The 23,081-nt window shown below is 35.4% G+C and overlaps 1 protein-coding gene across 2 annotated transcripts in view; it reads right to left on the bottom strand.

Moving 5' to 3' along the window:
- TRAPPC8 (trafficking protein particle complex subunit 8) overlaps positions 1 to 23,081 on the bottom strand; it is a 91,536-nt gene that overhangs the window by 39,111 nt on the left and 29,344 nt on the right. For both annotated transcript variants that reach the window (XM_037165634.2, XM_037165635.2), the window contains exons 10-15: positions 21,315 to 21,415; positions 17,805 to 17,910; positions 7,566 to 7,697; positions 3,943 to 4,167; positions 2,765 to 2,873; positions 454 to 648 (exon numbers count right to left, since the gene is read on the bottom strand). In XM_037165634.2, the coding sequence (XP_037021529.2) occupies positions 454 to 648; positions 2,765 to 2,873; positions 3,943 to 4,167; positions 7,566 to 7,697; positions 17,805 to 17,910; positions 21,315 to 21,415 (868 nt within the window). The remainder of the gene's footprint in view (positions 1 to 453; positions 649 to 2,764; positions 2,874 to 3,942; positions 4,168 to 7,565; positions 7,698 to 17,804; positions 17,911 to 21,314; positions 21,416 to 23,081) is intronic.

Genomic DNA, 23,081 nt, shown 5'->3' on the forward strand with positions numbered 1-23,081 from the left:
GACTATCGCGGTTCTATTCCCATTCAGGGCACATTCATGGGTTGCAGGCCAGTTCCCAGCAGGGGCCAGTTCCCAGCAAGGGGTGCGCCAGAAGCAACCACACATTGATATTTCTCTCCCTCTCTCCTTCCCTTCCCTTCTAAAGATAAAGAAATAAAATTAAATAAATAAATAAATAAATAAATAAATAAAACTACCTCCTCAAAAAAATCCCCCCAACTTCTCTGTACTAAAGAATGGCATTCCCTCTCTCGTATTCCAACAGCACTGTGCATCTACCTGTATTAGAACCCCCACTGCTTTGTTTTATAAATGCAGCTCACTAAAGTTTGAATTCCTAGTTTATTTCTGCATCCCCAGCTCCCAATGATTTGAGGCAATACAGAAGATTATCTTGAATCTATGGTAAATGAAATAAACAAAAATCCATGTGTAAAAATTCAAGTATATCACCTTCTACAATTGCAAGTGGAAATCTTGAGTTATCTGAATAACTGTTCAAACAGTACTGCGTAGGGTGGAAATTGGATGGAATTACTCCTTTGTTAACCAAGGCCACTACTTGTTCCTCAAGTTCTCGCCACTGCTGGGAGGATTCATAGTCATATTCTTGATCAAGACTGACATGAGTAGCTGCTTGCTTTTCACCTAAAAAAATGTGTCAAAATTAAATATGCATTTATTAATACCTGCCCTCAAATAAAACATTTTAAATAAACCTCTAAGTTACCCAAAGAAATACATGTATACACTCACTCTTGCCTATTTCCACTGATAAGAGAGAAAAATATGCTTTTATTAACTTCAGCCTCACTGGAATTCTGCTTATAATACTGATGCTCTTTTCCTTCCAACTCTGAAAGAATGTATTTTCTCTAGTCTTCCACAAGTAATTTTATATACAGCATTTCAAACATAAAAAAAGCATGGAGAATAATATAAAAAAATAATTGCATATCAAAATTTAACAACAGTCACCTCCTATCATATAATCCCAAATACTTTTTTATCAGATAAATGTTAAAGAGCTGACGTGCTCACTGTGGAGTCCTCCCAGCCTCCATCTCCACGGGCACCACCAGCACCTCCATCTCTACTCCTCTGCTTCTTTCCGAACTACTACGAAGCTGAAGCACAGCATTCTCATCCACTTCTTTCTTAACTTTACCACACATGAGTATATACATAAACAGTGCATAGAACTAGTTTGTATGTTTGAAGTATATAAATGAAGTTACATTTGATCTATCATTCTTCAACTTTTATCGCTCAATATTATGTTGTATTATCCATGTTGAAATTTGGAGAATTCATTCACTCCTGTCCTACAGCACGAATCTATTATATGAACACACCAAAATTTGTCAACTCATATGCTATCTCATTTTTTTGCTATAAAAAACAATGCTGCTATACACATCCTGATACTTTTTAAATAAATATTAAATTAGTCAAGAAACATATTAAGCTCAAATATAAGACTGTTTAGAGTTACTTTAACATGCATCAACAGTCTTAAATATGTTTTTATTTTTAACCTAGTACTGTCATTCTAAGGCTCAATCCTAAGGAAAAAACTTGAATTTTAAAGTCTTACAACAAGAATAACAGATTATTGGCAACTCTTCTCTACTTCTAAGTACATTCAAAAACTTCCATAATAAAAAAATTAAGAAAGCAAGTTTTACACACAAAGATTTCTCCTGCAACAGGATTTTATATATGTGTGTGCACATGTGCTTTTATGTACATACAGGATAGAAACAGTCCAACTATGTAACACGCAAATGTGAAAATATAGTACTTTGTATGCACTGAATGTTCTATTTTACAGCCATTAAAAATGCTCATCAAGCCCTGGATATTGTAGCTCAGTGGAATGAGTGTGGGCCTACAAACCAAAGGGTCACCAATTTGATCCCCAGTCAGGACACGTGCCTGGGTTGCAGGCCAGGACCCCAACAATGGGTGCATGAGAGGCAACCACACACTGATGTTTCTCTCCCTCTCTTTCTTTCTCTCTCCATTCCCCTCTGTCTAAAAATAAGTAAATAAAATCTTACAAAAAATGCTTATCAAGCCCTGGCCAGGTGGCTCAGTTGGCTGGAGCATCATCATGTACACCAAAAGGTTGCGGGTTCAATTCCCAGTTGGCACATATACAAGAGGCAACTGATCAATGTTTCTCTCTCTCACTACCTCTCTAAAAATAAATATATCCTCAGGTGAGGATAAAAAATGTTTATCTAGATTATACAATAACATGAGCATTTTCCTTTAAGAAAATTAAAATTCAATTTATTCTAATGACTTGGTTTTGCTTTGCAGGATGACGTCCAACCCGCTGAGCCACACTGGGCAGGGCTTAATGACTTGTTTTTTTAAAATTTTTATTGCTGACATTGTTATAGATGTCTGCATCTCTACCCCCTTTGCCCATGTTCACCCAACCCTCAACACCTTCTCTCTGGCCATCACCACAAGGTTGTCTGTGTCTATGGGTTATGCATATATATGAGAGCATTTTTTCTATTACATGAGGAAAGCCACTCTGCTATAGTTGTTTCATTGTTAGTTTTTAGTTTTAAGGACAAGGAAAACAATACAATAGTGGTTGTCTTTAGGCGGCAGGAAGACAGGTGACATGGTATAAAAGTATTTATTTTTCAAATATTTTTTAACAACTACACATTTTTTAAATGGAGAAAAAAACCTTTAATATAAATAGTCACTAGGTAACAAGACCAAAAAAACCTTTACTAACCATCTGCTGGTCGTCTGTCGTGGCCAAAGAAAACCCGTGTTGCTGAACTATTAATGTATGGTAAAGGAAGCTGCGGCAAGGGACCATCTGGTGATAGCTGACTTACGTTCTAGGAGACATACAGAAGAAAAAAATTTTTATGAGAAAACTCCACTTTATTTATATTTGCTTTCTCATTTTTTAATAGACAGGTATTAAAAATATGTTAAGAAAAAGTTACCAGTTTTACTACTACATCAGTCATAAAACTTTATAGCTGAGAAAAACTTTAGAGATTGTTTATTCTGGTCCAAGAAGTCTTCCTAAGGGTATTCAGCCAACTAGCTCTTTGGATATTAAACTTCTAAACATTCTTTCAGTATGCATTTTACTTCCTGTAACTCATTATACCACTCTATCTGCCAAAATTCTAATCCACATGATTTCGAATTAATAAAGCATATGGGCAATTACTTTCTACAGGAAAGAAATACAATACAGGAGTGGGCAAAAGTAGGCTTACAGTTGTTCATATGGAAATATATATAATGCAGTAAGAAATAGTAATGTAAGAATTAACTGTTTCACATATCACAACTATAAACCTACTTACTTTTCCCACCCCATCTTCACTGTTCATACGACTTCACAGAAAAATGACACCTTCTGCTTCTTCCCATAAAACAATGCTTTACATTTCCTATCCTTTCTCAGAAATGTTTTTCCTTACTTTAATTTTTCTGGGTTACATCATAATAATTTGCCTATTTCCCACAGATCCATACCTCATCTTCCATAGAGAAAAAAGAGGAATGAGCTTTCCAAAGGATGGTAAGAGGACCCAATAGATGAAATAGGATTAAAGATCAAATAGGATTTAAAAAAATCTCAAAAACATAATAATGAAACAGTCCAGAAAGCATCTAATTTCTTTAAGATTTTAAGAATAGCCACAAATCAAGTATTTACTGGAATATTAAAATTCTCTTTTAAATAACTGTGGAAGGGCAATGCAGCTCAAATCTATAACTAACAATCCAAGCCTTCTTACATTTTATTATGACACATAATTATATACAACCAAAAAAAGCATTTTATTAGACTCCTGCCAGACAGTACTAAATAAGCTTTTTTGGTTCTTGCTGAAAATAATGACTCAAATGTAATTTTATTATCTAATCCTGAAACTATGTGTTCACCTTGTAAACATAAAGATATTCTCTGAGGAAGGCCCCTTGTTGAGCTGCAGATTGTTTACTTTCATTAATTAAAATATGCCTAAAAGCAGACACAGCATTGTCCAGTTGTCTAAGAGTATAGGACTGGCGCCCAATGGTGAAGTTAATGTGATCTTCTGCAAGAGACCAGCCTTTTCCTTTGTAAACTTGCATGGCTTGACAATAGCAGCGTAAAGCATGCTTTTTCTGTAAGAAAATAAACAAAACAAAGTATTATAATCTATTTCCCTTGGACTGAAAAAGATAAACACACACACACACACACACACACACACACACAAAATCAAGTAACTAGTAACTGGTTCTTCCAAGACTAGAATAATAAGGAAAATGAAACTAACATTTTGGAAAACCTCTTAACAATAATTACTAAAAACCAAGAGGTCCTAGAGCAAGCAGCTGCTTTGTCCAAGGGCAAGAAGTCTAAAAGTCAGGAATAGTAATGACTTCATGAAAAATCACCTGGGTTCCCAAAGCAGTGGCACATGGTTTGGTTGGAGGCTTGTTAGCTTGCAAATGAGAACTATCTTACAAAGTCTCAATTTTGTTACAGTTATCTCTCTCTATACCACTGCACTGGGCCGAATGGAAATACTCCTTGTGCTCTAAAACTGCACACGTAAGTAAACACATACACATACACACATTTTAAAACTACTGTTTTATTTGGTATTCTTTTCTTTTGCCCACTGCTGGCTCCACCCTGCTACATCCACAAGCAGATATTTGGCATTAATCATATATCATTTCCCCCTGCTGAGCTCAGACAACTTCTGTCCTAAAAATGGAATTTGGTACAGAGGAAGGAAGAGGCCTCCCTCCACTAAACCTTTTGCTTCACAGTATACTCTTCTACCCACTGTAGAAGAGTAATCTCCCCTGTCCTGGGGAAGACTACAAACTTTGTACCAGGTATAGCCAGAACTGTTTGGTCTTTTTTAAGAAATGTTTTCTTGATAAAGAAAGAATGAAAGCAAATAAAAATCATCTACCACTTGACAGCATGCAATAGGAATATAGTTTCTTTTTGTGATATTCCTACACAGATACCCAATTTGAATCTTATCACGAGGAAACATCAGAAAAACCTAAATTAAAGGACACTCTGCACAATAATTGGCTTGTAATCTTCAAAAGTGTCAAGGTCATAAAAGTCAAAGGATCCTTCTTCTATAATACAAAGAATATTTATGGACCACTGTCAAAACCTGAATAATGTCTGACAGTAGAAATGTCTGAGGACTAAGTTCTTGGGTTTTTTGTATTATGGTTATGCAGAAGAAAAGTTCTTGTTTCTAGGAGATAGGAAATATGCCCTAGTGTAAGGGGCACTAGGTAGACAACTCTCGAATGGCTTAGGTAAACAAAAGTGTTTATAATTGGAACTATTCCTGAAATTTGAACCTGTTTCAAAAAAATTTTTAAGTGACATTTCTTAGGGGGAAAAAGAAACCTAATCTCCAGTTCGCATTTAGTGAAAGAACAAATACTGAATCTTAAAAACTGACAGAGAAATAATCGAGTGTGTATGTCAAGTTCAAGCACACTTTTGAGGATTTCGTGGAAAATCATCTGAAGAGATTTGAAAGGTAACAAAGATCTAAAGTCTGCTGAACACAAACACAATCACTCTCCCCAGCACTTTCCTAGTATTTTTTTTTACTGATTTTAATATTTTACACAATGTTGGTTCTATTTTTAAATGCCTTTGTTCATATTCTTAATAAAAAAAAAAGAACTATAAAAAAACTTCTGGGGACAAGAAAAACAACTCAGCATGAACTCTCAATCAGAAAAGACCAAGAGAAATGGCATTACTATTGAATCTTCTCTGCCATCCTCACTCATCACGGTGAACACACACATCTGTTTTTAACAGCACTGTCACGAAACGCTGGTACTTCTCAGAAACAACCACCTAAGAATTGTGTGTGCTTTATGTGCCCAGAGAAGATACTGTTCTTGACCAACTTCAGTAACACATGTATTTGCTCTTCCTACAAATCTGCATTTCTAGTCATAATTGTAAGTTTCTACATACTGTTTGAGGAGACTTCTGGGATTGAAGTTTATGAACAGTGGTCACAAAACAGCAAAACCAGCTACCTTAAAATCATTTAACTCTTTGAGACGACTACAATTAGAGCTGATTATTAGGCCTGATAGCAAATCTATCTCAGCCTACCACAAGTGTAGGATTTTAAATTTGTTATGTATTTGCTACATGCACTATCATTTCAAAAGGAAAATGTAAAAACAGCCATTTTCAGTTCTAATGACAAATCATTCTCACAAATGAAACCATTCACAAAAGATGTGAGAAAAGGATGACTTTTTAAAAATAAGACACAAAAGATCCCTCCTAATGGGATATATAATTTTCCGTTTAAGCACAGGAAACCATCTGTTTAACACATCTTGTAAATTTTGGAACAGAATACTGTATGCAAGACAAACAATGGGATAACATGTTTCAGATGCATCTGCACTTACTCTGGATGACAGCTTGTAATTTTTTTCCACTTCAGAACTTCAGAAATTCTAACTCAGGGAGTACATCAATTATTATAAAAATACATTTAATTTTATAAATATTTTTACAGTTTGTATTTAATATATAGCAAGTTCACATATTTTCTAACACAGCAGTTTCCGAAAATAGAGGGTGAAACTAAACCTTAAAATGTTGTTTTTTTTTAAAAAATACAGCATTTTTATACAAACTTTCAAGTAATTTTTGAACACCTTTAGTTCTTTGTATCTTTAATACATAAAAACACTAGCATGTTTTGGTTAGCACAAGCTTTGAAAAGTGTATGCCCTAAAAACTCCTATTAACTACATTAAAAAAAAATACTCATACTCCCCTACCAGTTAAAAAGCTCCCTTATAGAGAAGCCCTTGCTGGTTTTATGGGGGTGTGCTCAGCTCCTAGCCCAGTCCCTGAGAGATAGAAATGATTACTGAATCCACACGTCTCTCTGTATTTACAGTAAACCACCACCTCACTGCTGCTACCACTCTCTACCTCTAGCGAAGCTCCAAGAAAGCTCTCTAAACTAATAAAGGTCTCTCCAACTCAAATGCTTCCAGACAAGGACAGAAGATGTCTACTCATTTAACATTTAGGAAATGCCATCATAAAGCACTCCGAGAAACAACGAAAGACCGAGGCTGAAGTAGGGAGAGTGCAACCTCTACTGCATAGTTCAAACTGCCTGAATGCATTCATTATACTAGGACCTTCACATATATGATTTGGTTTAACCTTACAAAAACTGGGGCAAAATTCTGAATTGTATAAATTACAAAATTAAAAACTATAAATGGAAGCTCAGACAAGTAACTTGACCAAAATCAAGGTATAAGCATAATTAAGCTTTAAATCCAGATTTCTCTAAATCCAAATCTCATGCCTTTACCCACATAAAATATAACACATCACCATGAAACAAAATTTGTAACAGTTTTTAGGATTAAGTCATAAAAAATTAACAAATGACATGCATTTATAAAATAAATGACAAATTATAACAAATAAAAATTAAAACAAATTATTTTCTTTAAAAAAAAAATGCACTCACCTGCCCTGCCTTACTAAACCGATGGCCTGCCAATATCATATGAAATGCGTATTTTCTAACCATGGGACTCTTCATGTTTATAAAGCAATGTGCTGCCTGTTCCAAAAGAAGTGCACTTCGAAGATCAGAATCCTATTGAATGTTTTAAAAAAAAAAGGTTAGTTTCACAAAATTAAAAGTAAAAATGTAACTGGTGGAAAACATTTACTTTCTTAAAATATATAACATATTCAATGTTTAATTTAGAGTATCTGAGGGCAGCGATCAAGAGGTAATCCAATCTTAATTATTCTTTCTTCCAATAAGCACGCTTTAAAAAAACTCCTTCAAAAAACTCTCTACCATGAAATATATACATGTATATTTTACTTTTCATAAAGCCAAATGTCGGGTTATGATATACGCCATGTAAAAAATTCTCTGAAGAAATGCAATCCCTTTTCAAGTAACAAAAAAAGTATATACACAGAGAATTTAATACAGGTATACTGGTTAAACATAAACCAGAAAACAGAGCCCAAAAAGAAAATAGATTCACGCCAATCTAATTTCTTCTGGAAACTGATCTGTGACACCCAACAGCATATTAACATCCATCCAAGAAAAAAAGGAAAGATAAAACAGAATGTGTGTAAATTATAAACTAATTTAATCTATTATTTTATTCTACATAAAGTTGCACTGTATTTGAAAGGCATTCTCAATTTTTTGCTTTAATTCAAGTCAGCCAAATAGCTATTTCATTAAAAAGTCCAGAAGGCTTCCCCTCCAAAGATTATCACCTGTTATTATAGTATATTAGTAAACGGTACAACTCAAATTATTTCTACCTCAACTGATTCTGACAACGATGTCTACAAAAAACACATCCTGCATTTATATCCTCACCCACAAAGACAACCTTTCAACTGAAAGAGCCATCATTATTTTAAAAATAACTGAGAAAGTAATTAAGGTTGCTGATCAAGTATCGACATTTTCACCAAAACCCTCTCTAGGTTTTTCGGCTATTCTCAAACTGAACTTACCATGCCCTTCCATGTGTTCTGCTGCCATTATTTTCCCCAGGGAAAGTTGGAAACAGAAAACATTGACTTTAAATGAAATAATTTCAACATATTATAGTTACATCAAAACGTGTTATAGATCATTATTATAACTATCTCTGTAGCAATCAAAAAATATTAGAGCCGGAACAGATCTAAGGAAACAATCTAGAAAGCACTCAGTATAAATGGTAGATATTATCTATTTCAACTCCCTCATAACAGAAAGTAATAATCGGATAATTTCTTGGTAACTAAGATCCAAAAGCTAGTAAGTAGGAATCATCAAGACTATACAATTAACAAGCAATTCTATAACAATTCATCAGATTTCCTTGGGGGAGCTAAGGAGCTTACATTATGTTTTTAATTTTTTAAAGAAGTGTTTTTATAAAGATTTTCTTTACTTATTTTTAGAGAGAGGGGAAGGGATAGAAGAAAAGAGGGGGAGAAACAATAACGCATAAGAGAAACATCAGTTGGTTGCCTCTCACGTGCCCTTCAACAAAGGACCTGGCCTGCAACCCAGCAATGTGCCCTGACCGGGAATCAAACCAACAACCTTTCAATTTACAGGATGATGCCCAACCCAATGAACCACACCAGTCAGGGCAATATCTTTATTATTTTTGAAAAATATTTTCTTTTTAAAAAGTTAATAAAGACACTTTTTCCCTTAAAGACTACATGTTTGAAGAGGAAAAAAGTGAACATCTTTCTTTCCCATTCCATGCTTCATCTGATTTGCCAGCTTAGTATACATTACATATATATATATACATACATATGTATGTATTATATGCATGTATTACCATGAGTGCTTAATAGTTTTTTAAAAATACATATACTTTTTAATGCATAAATGGTATCATACAAAGTAGTCTTTATTTTGCTTTTTAAACTTAGGATCATGGACATCTTTCCAAGACCTCTACATCTCTCATTTCTTTTAAAGCTACTACATGTATTCCATTATAAAATGTACCATAATTTTTATAGTCTCCAATTAATACTGCTTCAAGCTTTGTAACTACAAAAAAAAATGCTTCAATAAACATTCTTCTAAACGCATTTGGGTAATTATAAAAATATTTTATTAGATGAATTTCTGGAAGTAGAACTGCTCAGTTAATAAAAGCTATACACATGCTTCAAATTCTAATCAATACAGCCAAACTGCTACAGAAAAATACTACCAATAAATATTGTCATCAACAGAGAATGTGATATACATTTTTTCTACTCTACTCAAACCAAGATTTTTTAACTCTTTACTTCTTTTTTTTTATATTTTATTTATTTATCTTTAGAGGGGAAGGGAAGCAGAGAGGGAGAGAAACATCAATGTATGGTTGCCTTTCACGCATCCCCTGCTGGGAACTGGCCTGCAGGGAACTGGTCTGCAACCCAGGCATGTGCCCTGACTGGGAATCGAACCATAAAATCTTTACTTCTTTATTAAAAGAAAAAAATGACTTTGTTTTTCAACATAATGTCTTTAATAGTAAGCCTGTTCATCTTTTATTATGTTTAAAAGTCTTTGTACTTTTTTGTGAATTGCCTGTTGATACCCTTTTGTGAATGGGTTTTTGTGACTATATATTGTATAAGAACCCTTTGTACACTTAATTGGTATGAGGACTTTGTCATACATTTGCAAATAGTATTTCCCAGTTTTGACATGAAAGAGTTTATTCTTTAGTAGCCAAGCATACTGTCTTTGCTTTTATGACTTTAGGATACTGCGTCAAACTAGGAAAGGATGCTACTATTACTAGATTTTTAAAAAATGCTCCCCTATATTTTCTTCTAAGCTTTTTTTCCCCAGATTTTACTTTTCACATTATAATTAATCCAGCTATAATTATTGTGTTGGCCAAAATATTTGTTTGGTTTTTTTCTATAAGATGGCTCTAGTAGTACTTAGTTTTCTTTAACTTCATTTGAAACAGTTTTGTTAGATTGTATTGTGTCACATCAGCGTGCATTTAAAAAATATTGGTGAATTTTTGTATAGACATTTTAATACTAAATATAGACAATAAGCAACATTTTTGGCATATTATGCTTTATTATTTCAAACAGGTAAAAACGCAGCTGAAACGCACAAAAAGATTTGTGTAGTGTATGGTGAAGGTGCTGTGACTCAAACATTTCTAAAGCGGGTTGAGAAGTTTTGTGCTGCAGATTTCTCACTGGACGATGCTTCACAGTCAGGTAGAGGGGTTGAAGCTCATAGCAATCAAGTCATTAATTGAGAACAATGAACATTATACTATGCAGGAGACAGCCAACATGCTCAAATACCCAAATCAGTCAAGTTACTGTGAAAACAAACAACATGTCTTTTACTCTGGCCAGTGTGGATCAGTGGATTGAGTGCTGGCCCACAAACTAAAAGGTCACTGGTCAGACTTCCAGTCGGGGCAGAAGCCTAGGTTGCAGGCCAGGTGCCCAGTCAGGGGCATGTGAGAGGCAACAATCAATCTATGTCTCGCACATCAATGTTTCTCTCCCTCTTTTTCTCCCTCCTTTCCCCTCTCTAAAATAAACAAATAAACAAAAATAAAATGTGTCTTTTATATTACGAAAAAATACTAAGCAAACCTTTTGGCCAATTCAATATATTATCAGGTAAAGAATAAGACAGGAATCCAACCCCAAACAATTAATTAGATGTCACAGTAGCATTCAGTGCATTACCTAACACATCTCACTAAATTACATGACACCTAATCACATGTAGTATTTAAATTTTCATTCTATTACTTTACTCTGCCTGTTCTTATCAGTGTAAACAGTTTTAATTTCTAGAGCCTTGGAATATATCCTAACACATAGAACAAGTACATCCTCCTAATTACTTCATTTTGGAATTTTATTTAGACTTCTCAATGAAGTTTCACAATTTTTTTTAGTTCTATAAATTTCTTAGGTTTATTCCTAGCATGCATGCACACATAACACACAAACATACACACAGCATAAATATATACATATATATATATATTTTTTTCAATGGCCAATGAAGCTTCATTAAATTGCAGAACTCAGATGGGTAGCAATCCTGGACATTCCAATTAATATATAATACAAGGAATATGCTATAGATATCTTTGATGGTGTGTACAATCCAGTTTAAGGACCAGCACAGTAAACCCTCGGCATTCTCAAACTTAACGCCGAAGGACTGACCAATTCAGGAGAGACCTGGAAGTCCATGGCACATATTAATTTAGCTAAAGCACAATCTGACTCTGCACTCAGTAAAGTGCTGTCTAAGAAAGAATCAATTTGCAGATCTGAATACCCCATATTCATATCTCATCACAGCTTAGTTCTTTCTTAGTCCCTGTCTCTTACAGTGACACCTAAAGGAGAAAAAACATTGCTTTGAAACAACAAACAAAAAAAGCCCTGGGACTTCAGGTCGAGATAGAGGCACAGGTAAACATGGCTTGCCTCCTCATACAACCACATCAAAATTACAACTAAACTACAGAGTAACCATCACTCAGAAATGTCAGAAATTGAGTTGAATGAAGTTGGACTACTAGGGGATTAAAGAAACTGAATCCATCCAGAGTGGTAGGAGGGGCGGAGACATGGAGAAGCTGAACTGGCTGGTCCCACATCCATGCGTTTTGTATAAAAATTCAGAAGGGGTATGTCAAGAGCAAGGAGTCCCGGCCCCACACCAGATCCCCCAGCCCAGGGTCCCAGTGCCAGGAAGATAAGTTCCCATAACTTTTGGCTGCAAAAACCAGTGGAGACTGAGTTGGGTGGAAGAGACGGCTGGACTCCCCAGCACCTCTTCAAGAACCTACACACAGACTTACTCAGACTCACTCCCTCTGAGCTCCAGCACTGGGGTAGCAGCTTGAAAGGGACCAGAGGCATACAGAAGCCCATACTGAAAGGGACCAGAGTCAGGAACTGAAGTGTCTGGCATCAAGGAGAGAGCTGGGGGACAGCTTTCCCCAGTCAGAAAGGCAGGCAGAGGCCACTGTTCCTTTGCTTCACCTCCCCCTCACAGGGTCATGGAGCCTGCAGACAGGTACCATTGTCTGACACCCCTCTGGAGATCTCCAGAGGCTCTGCCCCACCCAACTGACACCCACTCAAGCTGTTAAGAGCGGGTTTTCATATGAATGGCTGGTGTTGGCTCAGGCCTCACAACTTCCTAAATCCTCTCAAACGAGCAAGAGCTGGCCTCATCCCCCCTTGAGCCCCCAACCCCTATACAGGGCCCCAGGACGGACACCAGCAGTAGCTAGCCTATGTTCACAGGTTGGCTTTGCCTGGGAACCTCCAAACCCAGCACAAGCAGCAGACATCTGCAGATGGCTTTGCAGCTCATGCGGGGTGGCCCGCGTCAGAACACAGGCGAGAGTTAACTTTGGCCTGTACCACCCAGGAAACCCCAGAGCCTGTGCACCCAGTGGAGAGCTACAATGTCAGAGCACCACCACTGTGCCTCTGCACAGCTGATCCTACACAGAGGGCAGAAGTTGGTGGTCAATGGTCACAGCCAGTCCTTGAAGCTGACTGGCCTGGTTAGAGCTCTCCCACTGACCTGCCAACAGCAATCAGGGGTGAACTACAAGAGGAGGGTGTGCTCAGCCCACATGGATGGTGCACCTCGAGTACTCAGCTTGGATGACAGGGAAGGCTGTGCCACTGGACCCTAAAGAACAGCTACCTCATTAGGTCATGCTACCAAGACAGGGAGGCTGCCAAAATGAGGAGACAAAGAAACATGGCCCAAATGAAAGAACAGATCAAAATTCCAGAAAAAGAACTAAACCAAATGGAGATAAGCGATCTATCAGATACAGAGTTCAAAACCCTGGTTATGAGGATGCTCAAGGAACTTAGGGAGAACCTCAACAGAGTAAAAAGGATCCAGTCAGAAACGAAGGATACACTAATTAAAATAAAGAACAATTTACAGGGAAACAACAGTAGGGTTGATGAATCTGACAATCAAAGCAATGATCTGGAACATAAGGAACCAAAAAACAACCATGCAGAACAATAAGAAAACAGAATACAACAAAATGAGGATATGCAGCCTCTGGGACAATTTCAAAGATTCCAACATTCACATCACAGCAGTGCCAGAAGGAGAAGAGAAAGAGCAAGAAACTGAAAAATCTTTGAAAAAATAATGAAAGAAAACCTCCCTAATTTGGTGAAGCAAACAGACATGTAAGTCCAGGAAGCACAGAGTCCCAGATAAGATAGATGCAAAGATATCCACTCCAAAATGCCAAAGGTTAAAGATAAAGAGAGAAGCTTAAAAGCAGCAAGAGAAAAGCAGTCAGTTACCTATAAAGGAATTCCCATGAGACTGTCAGATGATTTCTCAAAAGAATAGAAGGAACTTTGCAGGATAGAAGGAACTGGCAAGAAATATTCAAAGTCATGAAAAGCAGGGACTTATATCCAAGACTGCTCTATCCAGCAAAGCTATCATTTAGATCAAAGGGTAGATAAAGAGCTTCCCAGACAAGAAAAAACTAAAGGAGTTCATCATCACTTCAAGCCATCACTTCATCAGTCCAAGCCATTACTACATGAAATGTTAAAGGGACTTAAGAAGATCAAAACTCTGGAAAATAAAATAGCAATAAATACATATCTATTGACAACTGAATCTAAATAACAAACCAAGCAAATGAGAAGAACAGACACTAAATCATGGATACAGAGAGCATTTTGATGGTTGCTAGATGGAAGGAGGATGTGGAGGATAGGGAAGAGGTTGTTGAAGGGGAAGGTAGTTGAGGAGGTGAGGGAATTAAGAAGTACAAATAGGTAGTTACAGAAGAGCCATGTGGATATAAAGTACCGTATAGGAAATGGAGTCGCCAAAGAACTTATACACATGACCCATGGACATGAACAAAGGTGTGGGTATTGCCTAAGGGAATCTAGTAGTACTAGATGGAAGAACAGCAAAGGGGGAAAAATTGGGACAACTGTAATATCATAATCAATAAAGTATAATTTTAAAAAATAGAAAAAATACCACAAAGAGGAACCTAATGTCATGGAAAAAGAAAAAAAGGCCCTGAAAAGAATGACAACTGCCATTAGTGTTGATGAAAGAATAATAAAAGAATTTCACAGTGATAGTTTTATCATGAAAGCAGAGGCTATAAAATTTTATTTTCTGGTAGTTTATATCTATAGTATGACAAGTCTATTATATATACTCTATAAAGAACTAAGAAAAAACATGTGATACTACTTTAACAGGAACTCTGGTCTAAGAACTTTGCCCACAACCAAGAGATAATTTTAACAAAAGCTGAAAAGACAAACATTAGCTTAAATCACGAGGACAAATATAGGGGGAAATCATCTAAGCTAGAGGCTTCAATAAACATGTCCATAAAAACACAGCTGAAAAAGGCACCAGTTGTACGAACTTAAGTAAATAAAATCTCAAGGGTGGCTGTAAGATTTTTTTCTTTGCACAATTGTGAGATAAACAGGAATGGTGTTATCAGGTGATCAATTTAAGACGAGAATAGTTTCCCCCAAGCTGGAGAAATTTATTAAAATGGCTGCTATTACTATACCTGAGAAACTGACTTAACTTATTTAAATGCAGTAACAAACAAAAAGGGCAAGAATAAATGTTCAACACAGAAACAGACACAAGTAGAGGAAAAGTATCATGTCTTAAACACCAAATTCAGACACACTGTCCCACATGGGCGGTGAGTGTGGCCTGCTCTGTCATTGAGGTGGGACTGCTCTGTCGTGCTGGGAATCCCGGGGCATAACGTAAGATCCACTTGCCCATAAACTTGCCGTCCAAAATACAAGTCTTTTCACCCAGGCCTCAGAGCTGTCTTTTGCTATACTGGTATTAGCAAAAATCTAGGAAACACAATTCATATCAAACATATTTTTGACCTTCATGTCAAAAATATGTAACTCAGTACCCTGTTCACAAAACGAGGTGAACTTTCCATGATATTATATAGCCTTTCCAGTTAACAATATTCATATAATACAAACTATTAATTAAAATTTAACACAATTTTATTTAATTTTAAAAAATATTTTATTTGTTTATTTTTAGAGAGAGGGGAAGGGAAGGAGAAAGAGTGGGAGAGAAACATCAATATGTGGTTGCCTCTCATATGTCCCTCACTGGGGACCTGGCCTGCAACCCAGGCATGTGCTCTGACTGGGAATCAAGTCGGCAACCCTTTGCTTCACAGGCCTGTGCTCAATCCCCTGAGCTACACAAGCCAAGGCAAAATTTCACCTAATTTTATATACATTATGCCTAGAACTCTTCACTTTCAAGTTACTGCAAAGATGTATCTGAAAGGTACAGCAGAAAAGGCCACTAAGAATCCCTATTTCCAGGAAAATAGGCTCCACATATAGCCGCAAAGCAGTAAATAAGAATGATAAGTTTGCTAGAATTTCATGACAAAATAAATCACAGGTTTGAAAAAGAAAGGTGAAAACAAAGAGCTGAAAAGGAAAAGAGAACAATGACAGAAAATAACAAGGTTATAATGCAGACAGAAAAATTTCCTCTTAAGAAATTCTTTTATTCAAGCTCTTAAACCATAAATTCCTTTACATTCACTGATAATCCCTAGGATGAGAAACACAGCAACATATTCAGACCCAAGTTAAGATTACTTATTATAATACAACCACCAACACACCCAAGAGCCTACTACATTCAGCTCTATCAAACAGTTTGTTTGGCAACTGTTCGTATAGGTCAGTGTTCATGCAACATCAATTATTAAACATTGTACTAGCACCTACTAACCTAATTAGTTATATCTTACAGAAACCTTTTTAGAGTAATTAATGGTTCAGTTAAAAAAACATTTGTAAATCATATACCACGTGACAAGCCCAGTGTTAAGCTTTAGGGATAAAAGTATAGAAGGCAACACAGTCCCCTACTCTCGAAAGCCAACCGCTTAAATGTAATTTCCAATCTAATATGACAAGTCAAGTCTTACAGCATTATACAACAGGGCATGACAGAGACATTCCGGACAACCTGGTGTACTGCGGATGACTATATGAAGGACATAACTGGTATCAGGACTAGCAAATTAGGTGAAGAAAGAGGAAAAGGGCCAGGAGAAGGACATAAAGCACATGAACCAGGACAGTAGCAGGAAGGGTATTTTTTTAAAAAAAGAGAGAAGTATAATAGTTGGAGATATAAAAAGAATACGTATTTTAAAAGTTCACCAGCACCTTCTAATTGTGTTACTGACAACTAAGAGAATATGGGAGCATCTCCACTAGTTTGTGCCCTGAGCAAATGAGGAGCTAGGTGGTTTACAACAATTTAACATCACAATCTGTAAGGTAAAAAAGCTGATGAAGTTAGTAATTGATATGTCAACCTTACGGTACAGTGGAAACACCCAGGCAGGTAAGTCTAAAAGGCGGTCAGCCATGCGAATATAAAACTTGAGGAGAAGTCAGGGCTGTAGACAGATCTGAAAATCATGAGTGTGAACAAATCACCCCCCGCAAAAAATGTATAGAGTGAAAAGCAGAGTGATCCAAGGACTGAAACCATAGTGTACACCACATTAATATTTAAGGGGCAAAGAGAGGAGGGGTTTGATTTCGTTCTTTTGTCCTTAAGTGTTCATCTAAAAATATGTCTTTAACTGTATGTACTTTAAAGCAACTAGAACCATTCTTTACAAGCTTGTATAGGCAATGCAACTTAATAATGTGTTATACACCTTTCTCCATTTTAAAATATTCAGAATATAGATTTTTTTAAATGCTTAGGTGATTTTTTTAAAGTTCATACTAGTGAAATAAGAAAAAAAATTCCTGAGTGATTACTCTCTTTAAGTATCAATTTTATATTAGGAATGATACACATCCTTATTACTTTAAATATTGTTATGTATAGGTCAGAACCTAATTCTTGGAAGATGTACAACATGTGTTTGTGGTTAATAATAATATAGACAAATCTATAAATAGAATACAATCATTTTATAAAATATTAGATTTAAAATTAATTTCAACAAATAACTAAAGTAGCCATTTTATAAATTCCAAGATTCTCCTCTAATTTTGTTCTGTGAACCCTCTCAAAAAAAAGGAAACACTTTCTAAAAATTATGAAGTAACACTAATTAAAACAAATACTACACAGTTTCAGTACCTCACTGGTCAGCCGTATCAGAAGAGCTGCAGCCTCTGAATATTTGCTTTGGCTTTTTAAGATTTCAGCACTAAGCAATACACATCTTTCAGCCAATACCATATTCCTAAAAAAATAAAATAAAACAAGAAAAAATAATTAGCATTACAATATTATCTCAATATATCATAGTACCATTTGTTCAACAGAAGTTTTCAATTCTAACTTTCAAGGAAAAAGAAATCCATGTTCTTGTTTTCCATTTACCAAAAAGGTTCAAAAAAAGAAAAAAGAACTCCTAAGAACTGTCGTAACTCATCAGAACATTTTATCATGTAATTCTGTGGTAAGAATACAATGCAAAGTCACATTTCCTATATGCAAAAAGCTAAAACTTAACTAGTATGTCTAAACCAGCAGCTATTTACCAAATAAAACTTGCTTTGAACAGAAATAGAAACATTTCACTCATATTTCTTCTCCTTCCTTACTGAAAACTCTTGGTTATAAAGGGTTTACAGGACTGATTATAAAGGACATATGGACAATAACAAAGGGGGATGGAAGCGGGGGAGGGAGACGGGGAGGGCTGGGATGGTGAGAAGGGGTGGGGGACGAAGGCAGAAAACTGTACTTGAACGACAATAAAAAAAAGAATAAGAGAACTCTTGGTTATGTGTGTTTCATTTTACTGGCTAGTTTGTGAAAATATTTTTTTCTTTTGTAGAAAGACTTTTTTTCCTCCGGTAGTTACCACCGAGAGTTTCAATTATAGATAGCATGGGGCCAGTATCACCTGATTGATTCCTGAGCAAAATCTTTGTGAAAACACAATCTTGATTTTTCTCAGTGGACTACTACCATCAATAATCTACAGCTGGATTATTCATTCTTGAAAAGAATAAATATAAATGAAAATAATCTTACTGTGAAATTAAAGATGGAACCCTTTTTTTGTGAAATAGCAGCAAAGTTTTTCTTTTTACTTTCTAATCCTTACATAAAAACACCCCTTGCTCTTAAAATTACAAGCAAAAATTACTAACTTGAAGGTCATTCTGAAGAGTAATATTTTTAAAACAGAATTTACTAATTTCAAAAATTATAAAAATTACTGTAGATCCTGCCATAAATTTTCCACAAAACAGTTTTTCTTAGTTATTATTTATGAATTAACTAAGAATGTATTAACGAACACAAAAGACTAACTCCTACTCACATATAATATGCTCAAATATGCCTCAGTTGTACATCTTAACATTATCATTCCACTTACTGTATTTTGCTGTGTATTGATGTGCACTCATGTTTTTGGCCCAAACTTTCAGAAAAAAAACTTTTGTTTTAATTTTTAAATTAATTAATTAATTTATTTATTTATTTTTAGATATGTGTTTTTGTATTATAAATGAATTTTAGCATTTATTTTTAACATATTAGGGTACAAGAAATTTTATGTAACAAATAATTACAAACACAAGAACAAAGTATTTCAGGTATTGCCCATGTATAATGTGCACCCTTATTTTTCCCTCAAAGATTTGGGGAAAAAAACTACACATTATACACAGCAAAATATGGTATTTATGTTTGATTCTGCACCCATTTCCCCATGTGGTCAGTTATTAAGTCACAAGGCTACCAAGTCCAGGACTTCAATAATTTGTTAATTCATGTGACATTTTAAAAAATCATTTGCGTGACAGTGGAAATGCTGAGGATTCCAGAGTGTCTATGACATAACCCCTATCTAAAAGCACAGAATAAATAGGACCTCTATCAGTTAAAAAGTGGAACCTGGCATCTGAATAAGAGGGCGTTACAAAAGTAATATTATAATCCTGTATTTTAAGAAAATTTATTTACATCTTAATATTTCTCAAACAGAGAGCTTCTTAAAAGTGACATATATAATTAAGGTAGTGTTTCTAGTTATTTCAAAATATCTATTAAATTCATGGTACATCCTACCAATTATGGTAACTTAAAATGAAGATTATTAGGTAAATGCATAACAGTAAGTGTATATTTGACATAAATATGGTCTGTTGCGGACAAGAGGCCTAGACTGGATTGCCCAGGCTGTTTGGGCTGTCTGGGTCATAAGGTATTATCCTTTTTCTCTTGCATCATTCCATGTGCCTCTCTCCAAATGCTCTGTGTATTCCCAGTCAGGGCACATGCCTGGATTGCAGGCCAGGCTCCCCGTACGGGGCACATGAGAGGCAACCACACACTGATGTTTCTCTCCTTCTCTTTCTCCCTCCCTTGTCTTCCCTAAAAAAATAAATAAAATCTAAAAAAAAAAAAAATAGTAGTACGCACCATTTTGTAGGCTTAAAATTAAATGAGCATGTAAATTACTTTGGCATAGTGGCAAACACTGAACACTCAATAAATGTTAATTATTGTTATTAGTGTTGTGCCGTAAACATAACATCATGACTAATACTACTTACATTTGGACATTATAAAGGACAAAATTGCAACTCATCTTCCAACCCATGCATGCTACATAGAAAAGTCAGATTAATCTTCCTGAAAAGCAACTTTTATTATGTCCAGACTGTACTGTAGCCCTGACTGGTGTAGCTCAGTGGATTGAGCACTGGCTGCAAATCAAAGGGTTGCCAGTTCGATTCCCATTCAAGGCACATGCCTGGGTTGCGGGCCAGGTCCCCAGTGGGGGGGCCACATGAGAGGCAAACACACACTGATGTCTCTATCTTTCTCTCCCTCCCTTCCCCTCTCTCTAAAAATAAATAAATGAAATCTTAAAAAAAGAGACTGTACTGTATTTAATATTCAGTCACTCTCCATTTACTACTATAACTCTTAAGTACAGCTTTTAAAAATAATAAGAGTGTTAATGCTCCCCACAGTGATTTCTTTCAAACCATCGTTCCAAATTTACCACTCAACACTTTTCATATTCTCAAACCCCCAACCTAGCCTCTATTCTCTTTCTCTAGTAAGGCTGCATCCAACCATTATTATCCTTTCCAATCACAGGTTCTGAATGGCCTTATGCCTATAAAATCCCAACCATCTCTCTTTCAAGGTCTACTCTCCAAACATCCCGTGAAACTTCCTGACTTCTGGACCAGTTCATAGTCCCATTATAGGTAATGGGTTCTAACAGAACTCACTATATGTACAAAACACTTCTCATTTTCTCGTCTGGACTATTATTTAACTGTTTGTATTTTGTCTATTTAGAAATGACAGTTCAAAATGACTAACTCCTGGCTTAACAGTGTTAAGGTTAGATGTTCCCACACTACAAATCACCTTCAATATAACATGGAGTCTCAACATTAATATAAGAAATTCCTAACCACATATCCAAACAAAGTAGGAAAGGAGAATGTAGTGAAACACTAGTTTTAAAAAATTACCTCATTTTGTCTCTGACTATATTAACTTGATTTGGGAGCTTGTAAGAAAACAAAGAACCATTTATATCCAGTAACAATATAAATGCCAAATTTACTTCTGAGTGGAAAGAACATAAATTTTCTAGTCACCTACTTGCAGATATCCCTGTACGTCTGGATCGCTGTATCCATGTAATGTGCGGGGTAGGGCCTAGGCGCGCCGGGCTGAAGAAATGCTGACACCGCTGCCATTTCCTAAAGGAAAACATATTACTTATACCACTTCAAAAAGAGAGAAATATTCTTGTGGCTTTCCATTCACAAAACCTAAAAAATGCAATGAAATCTGATGGGATTTTTTTTTATAGATGTACATGTATACTACGTACAGACTTAAAATACATTAATATTCTTTTAATTTGTAAATGCTCTAGTCAAACTCCAAAGTCTGTCATTCAGGATGTAAATGAGATTTTCAAGACCACCTAGTGAACACGTGGCGTTAGGGCACATACAGCTACCAAGTGAGTCTGGCTTGAGATTTCTGCTACCACCTCCTCCCTATTATTTCCCATTCCTCAGTGAGTAGAGAACAGACCAATGATAGCAGCACACAGACAAACTGAAATGCATCTCTTTCCAGTTGTCGATATCAAAATATGAAAACAAAGTTCACAACAGCTTGCACTATATACATTTTCAATTATTTTCACACTCTAGTTTATACCCTGTACTATAGCAAAAGACACAAAAACCATTTCTTAGACTTATATTACTGTCAATTTTCTAGGTCTTTTTATTTCGTCTTCAAAACCCATTTTCTTGCCAAAGTCTGTAACTTTAGTTAAATATTCAAAGAATTTGCAATGGTACTAAAAGATAAAAGACTTAGAAAAGAAGATTAAAATACAGATTTGGTTTTCTTAGTAAAATATCCTATGTCCATACTTGCACTCTCATACAAACCAAGTTTTAATGAAAATTTGACTACAACTAAATGAAATCTTCATAAAGAGAAAAAAACTGAATGACAATCTACTCTTAGGATGAATAAATGTATTTCTCTGCAAAATTTTTTAAAACACACATGCAAAAAAATACAAAAATACTTTAATTATCTAAAAATTGGGATCTCTTTAAAGCCGTTAACCTGAACCCTGAGTTTCCAAGTACCTCTGTGTCCTCAGCACCCTGCAGTGTGCGCTCCAAAATTTATTGAACCTAATGAAATTTGTGTGGTACTTGTAACAAAATATTCTACAGCTGAAACACTTTCTTAACTAGTTCATATTTTAAAATACATAATAAATTTACATATGGTTCTATATTGCATAAAAATATCAGATATATTGATTATATAGTATACTACACAGGGTGAGGCAAAAGTGTGTTTAGAGTTGTTTGTGTGGAACAAATACAATAATTAATGAATAATAAAAGAATAAATTGTGTTTTATGTACTCACAACTGTAAACCTACTTTTGCCCTGCCCTATACTGCACAAAAAATACATATTTACTATTTATGTTTTTGTTTGTATTCTGGTTATAAAGACAGAGATGTTATTTTTCCCCCAAGGCCTACTATTTTAGGGCAGCCATTACAGACTAAAAGGATTTTCTCATGTGCATATTATAACAGATACGTCCTTATTTTCCGGTGCTAAACTATTCTCTCTCATAGAGCTGCTACTAATATCTTCATCTAAATGACTTAAATGCAGCATTTATCATATTGTAGATAAAAATGAAAAAGCCTAAGTGCTATAAAATCACAGAAACTTTTTTGCTATACTTTTAGAAGATTTGATCTATATACAAACATTCCATTTGCAGGTGCATTGTATAAAATTTAATAATTGTAGAGGTACACTTATGTTATAAGGTATTAATGAAATAAATATGTATGTGTGACTTCATAT

Source organism: Artibeus jamaicensis, unplaced genomic scaffold (assembly GCF_021234435.1).
Source record: "Artibeus jamaicensis isolate MK-2021 breed Jamaican fruit bat unplaced genomic scaffold, CSHL_Jam_final contig_354, whole genome shotgun sequence".
Classification (NCBI taxonomy): Eukaryota; Metazoa; Chordata; class Mammalia; order Chiroptera; family Phyllostomidae; genus Artibeus; species Artibeus jamaicensis.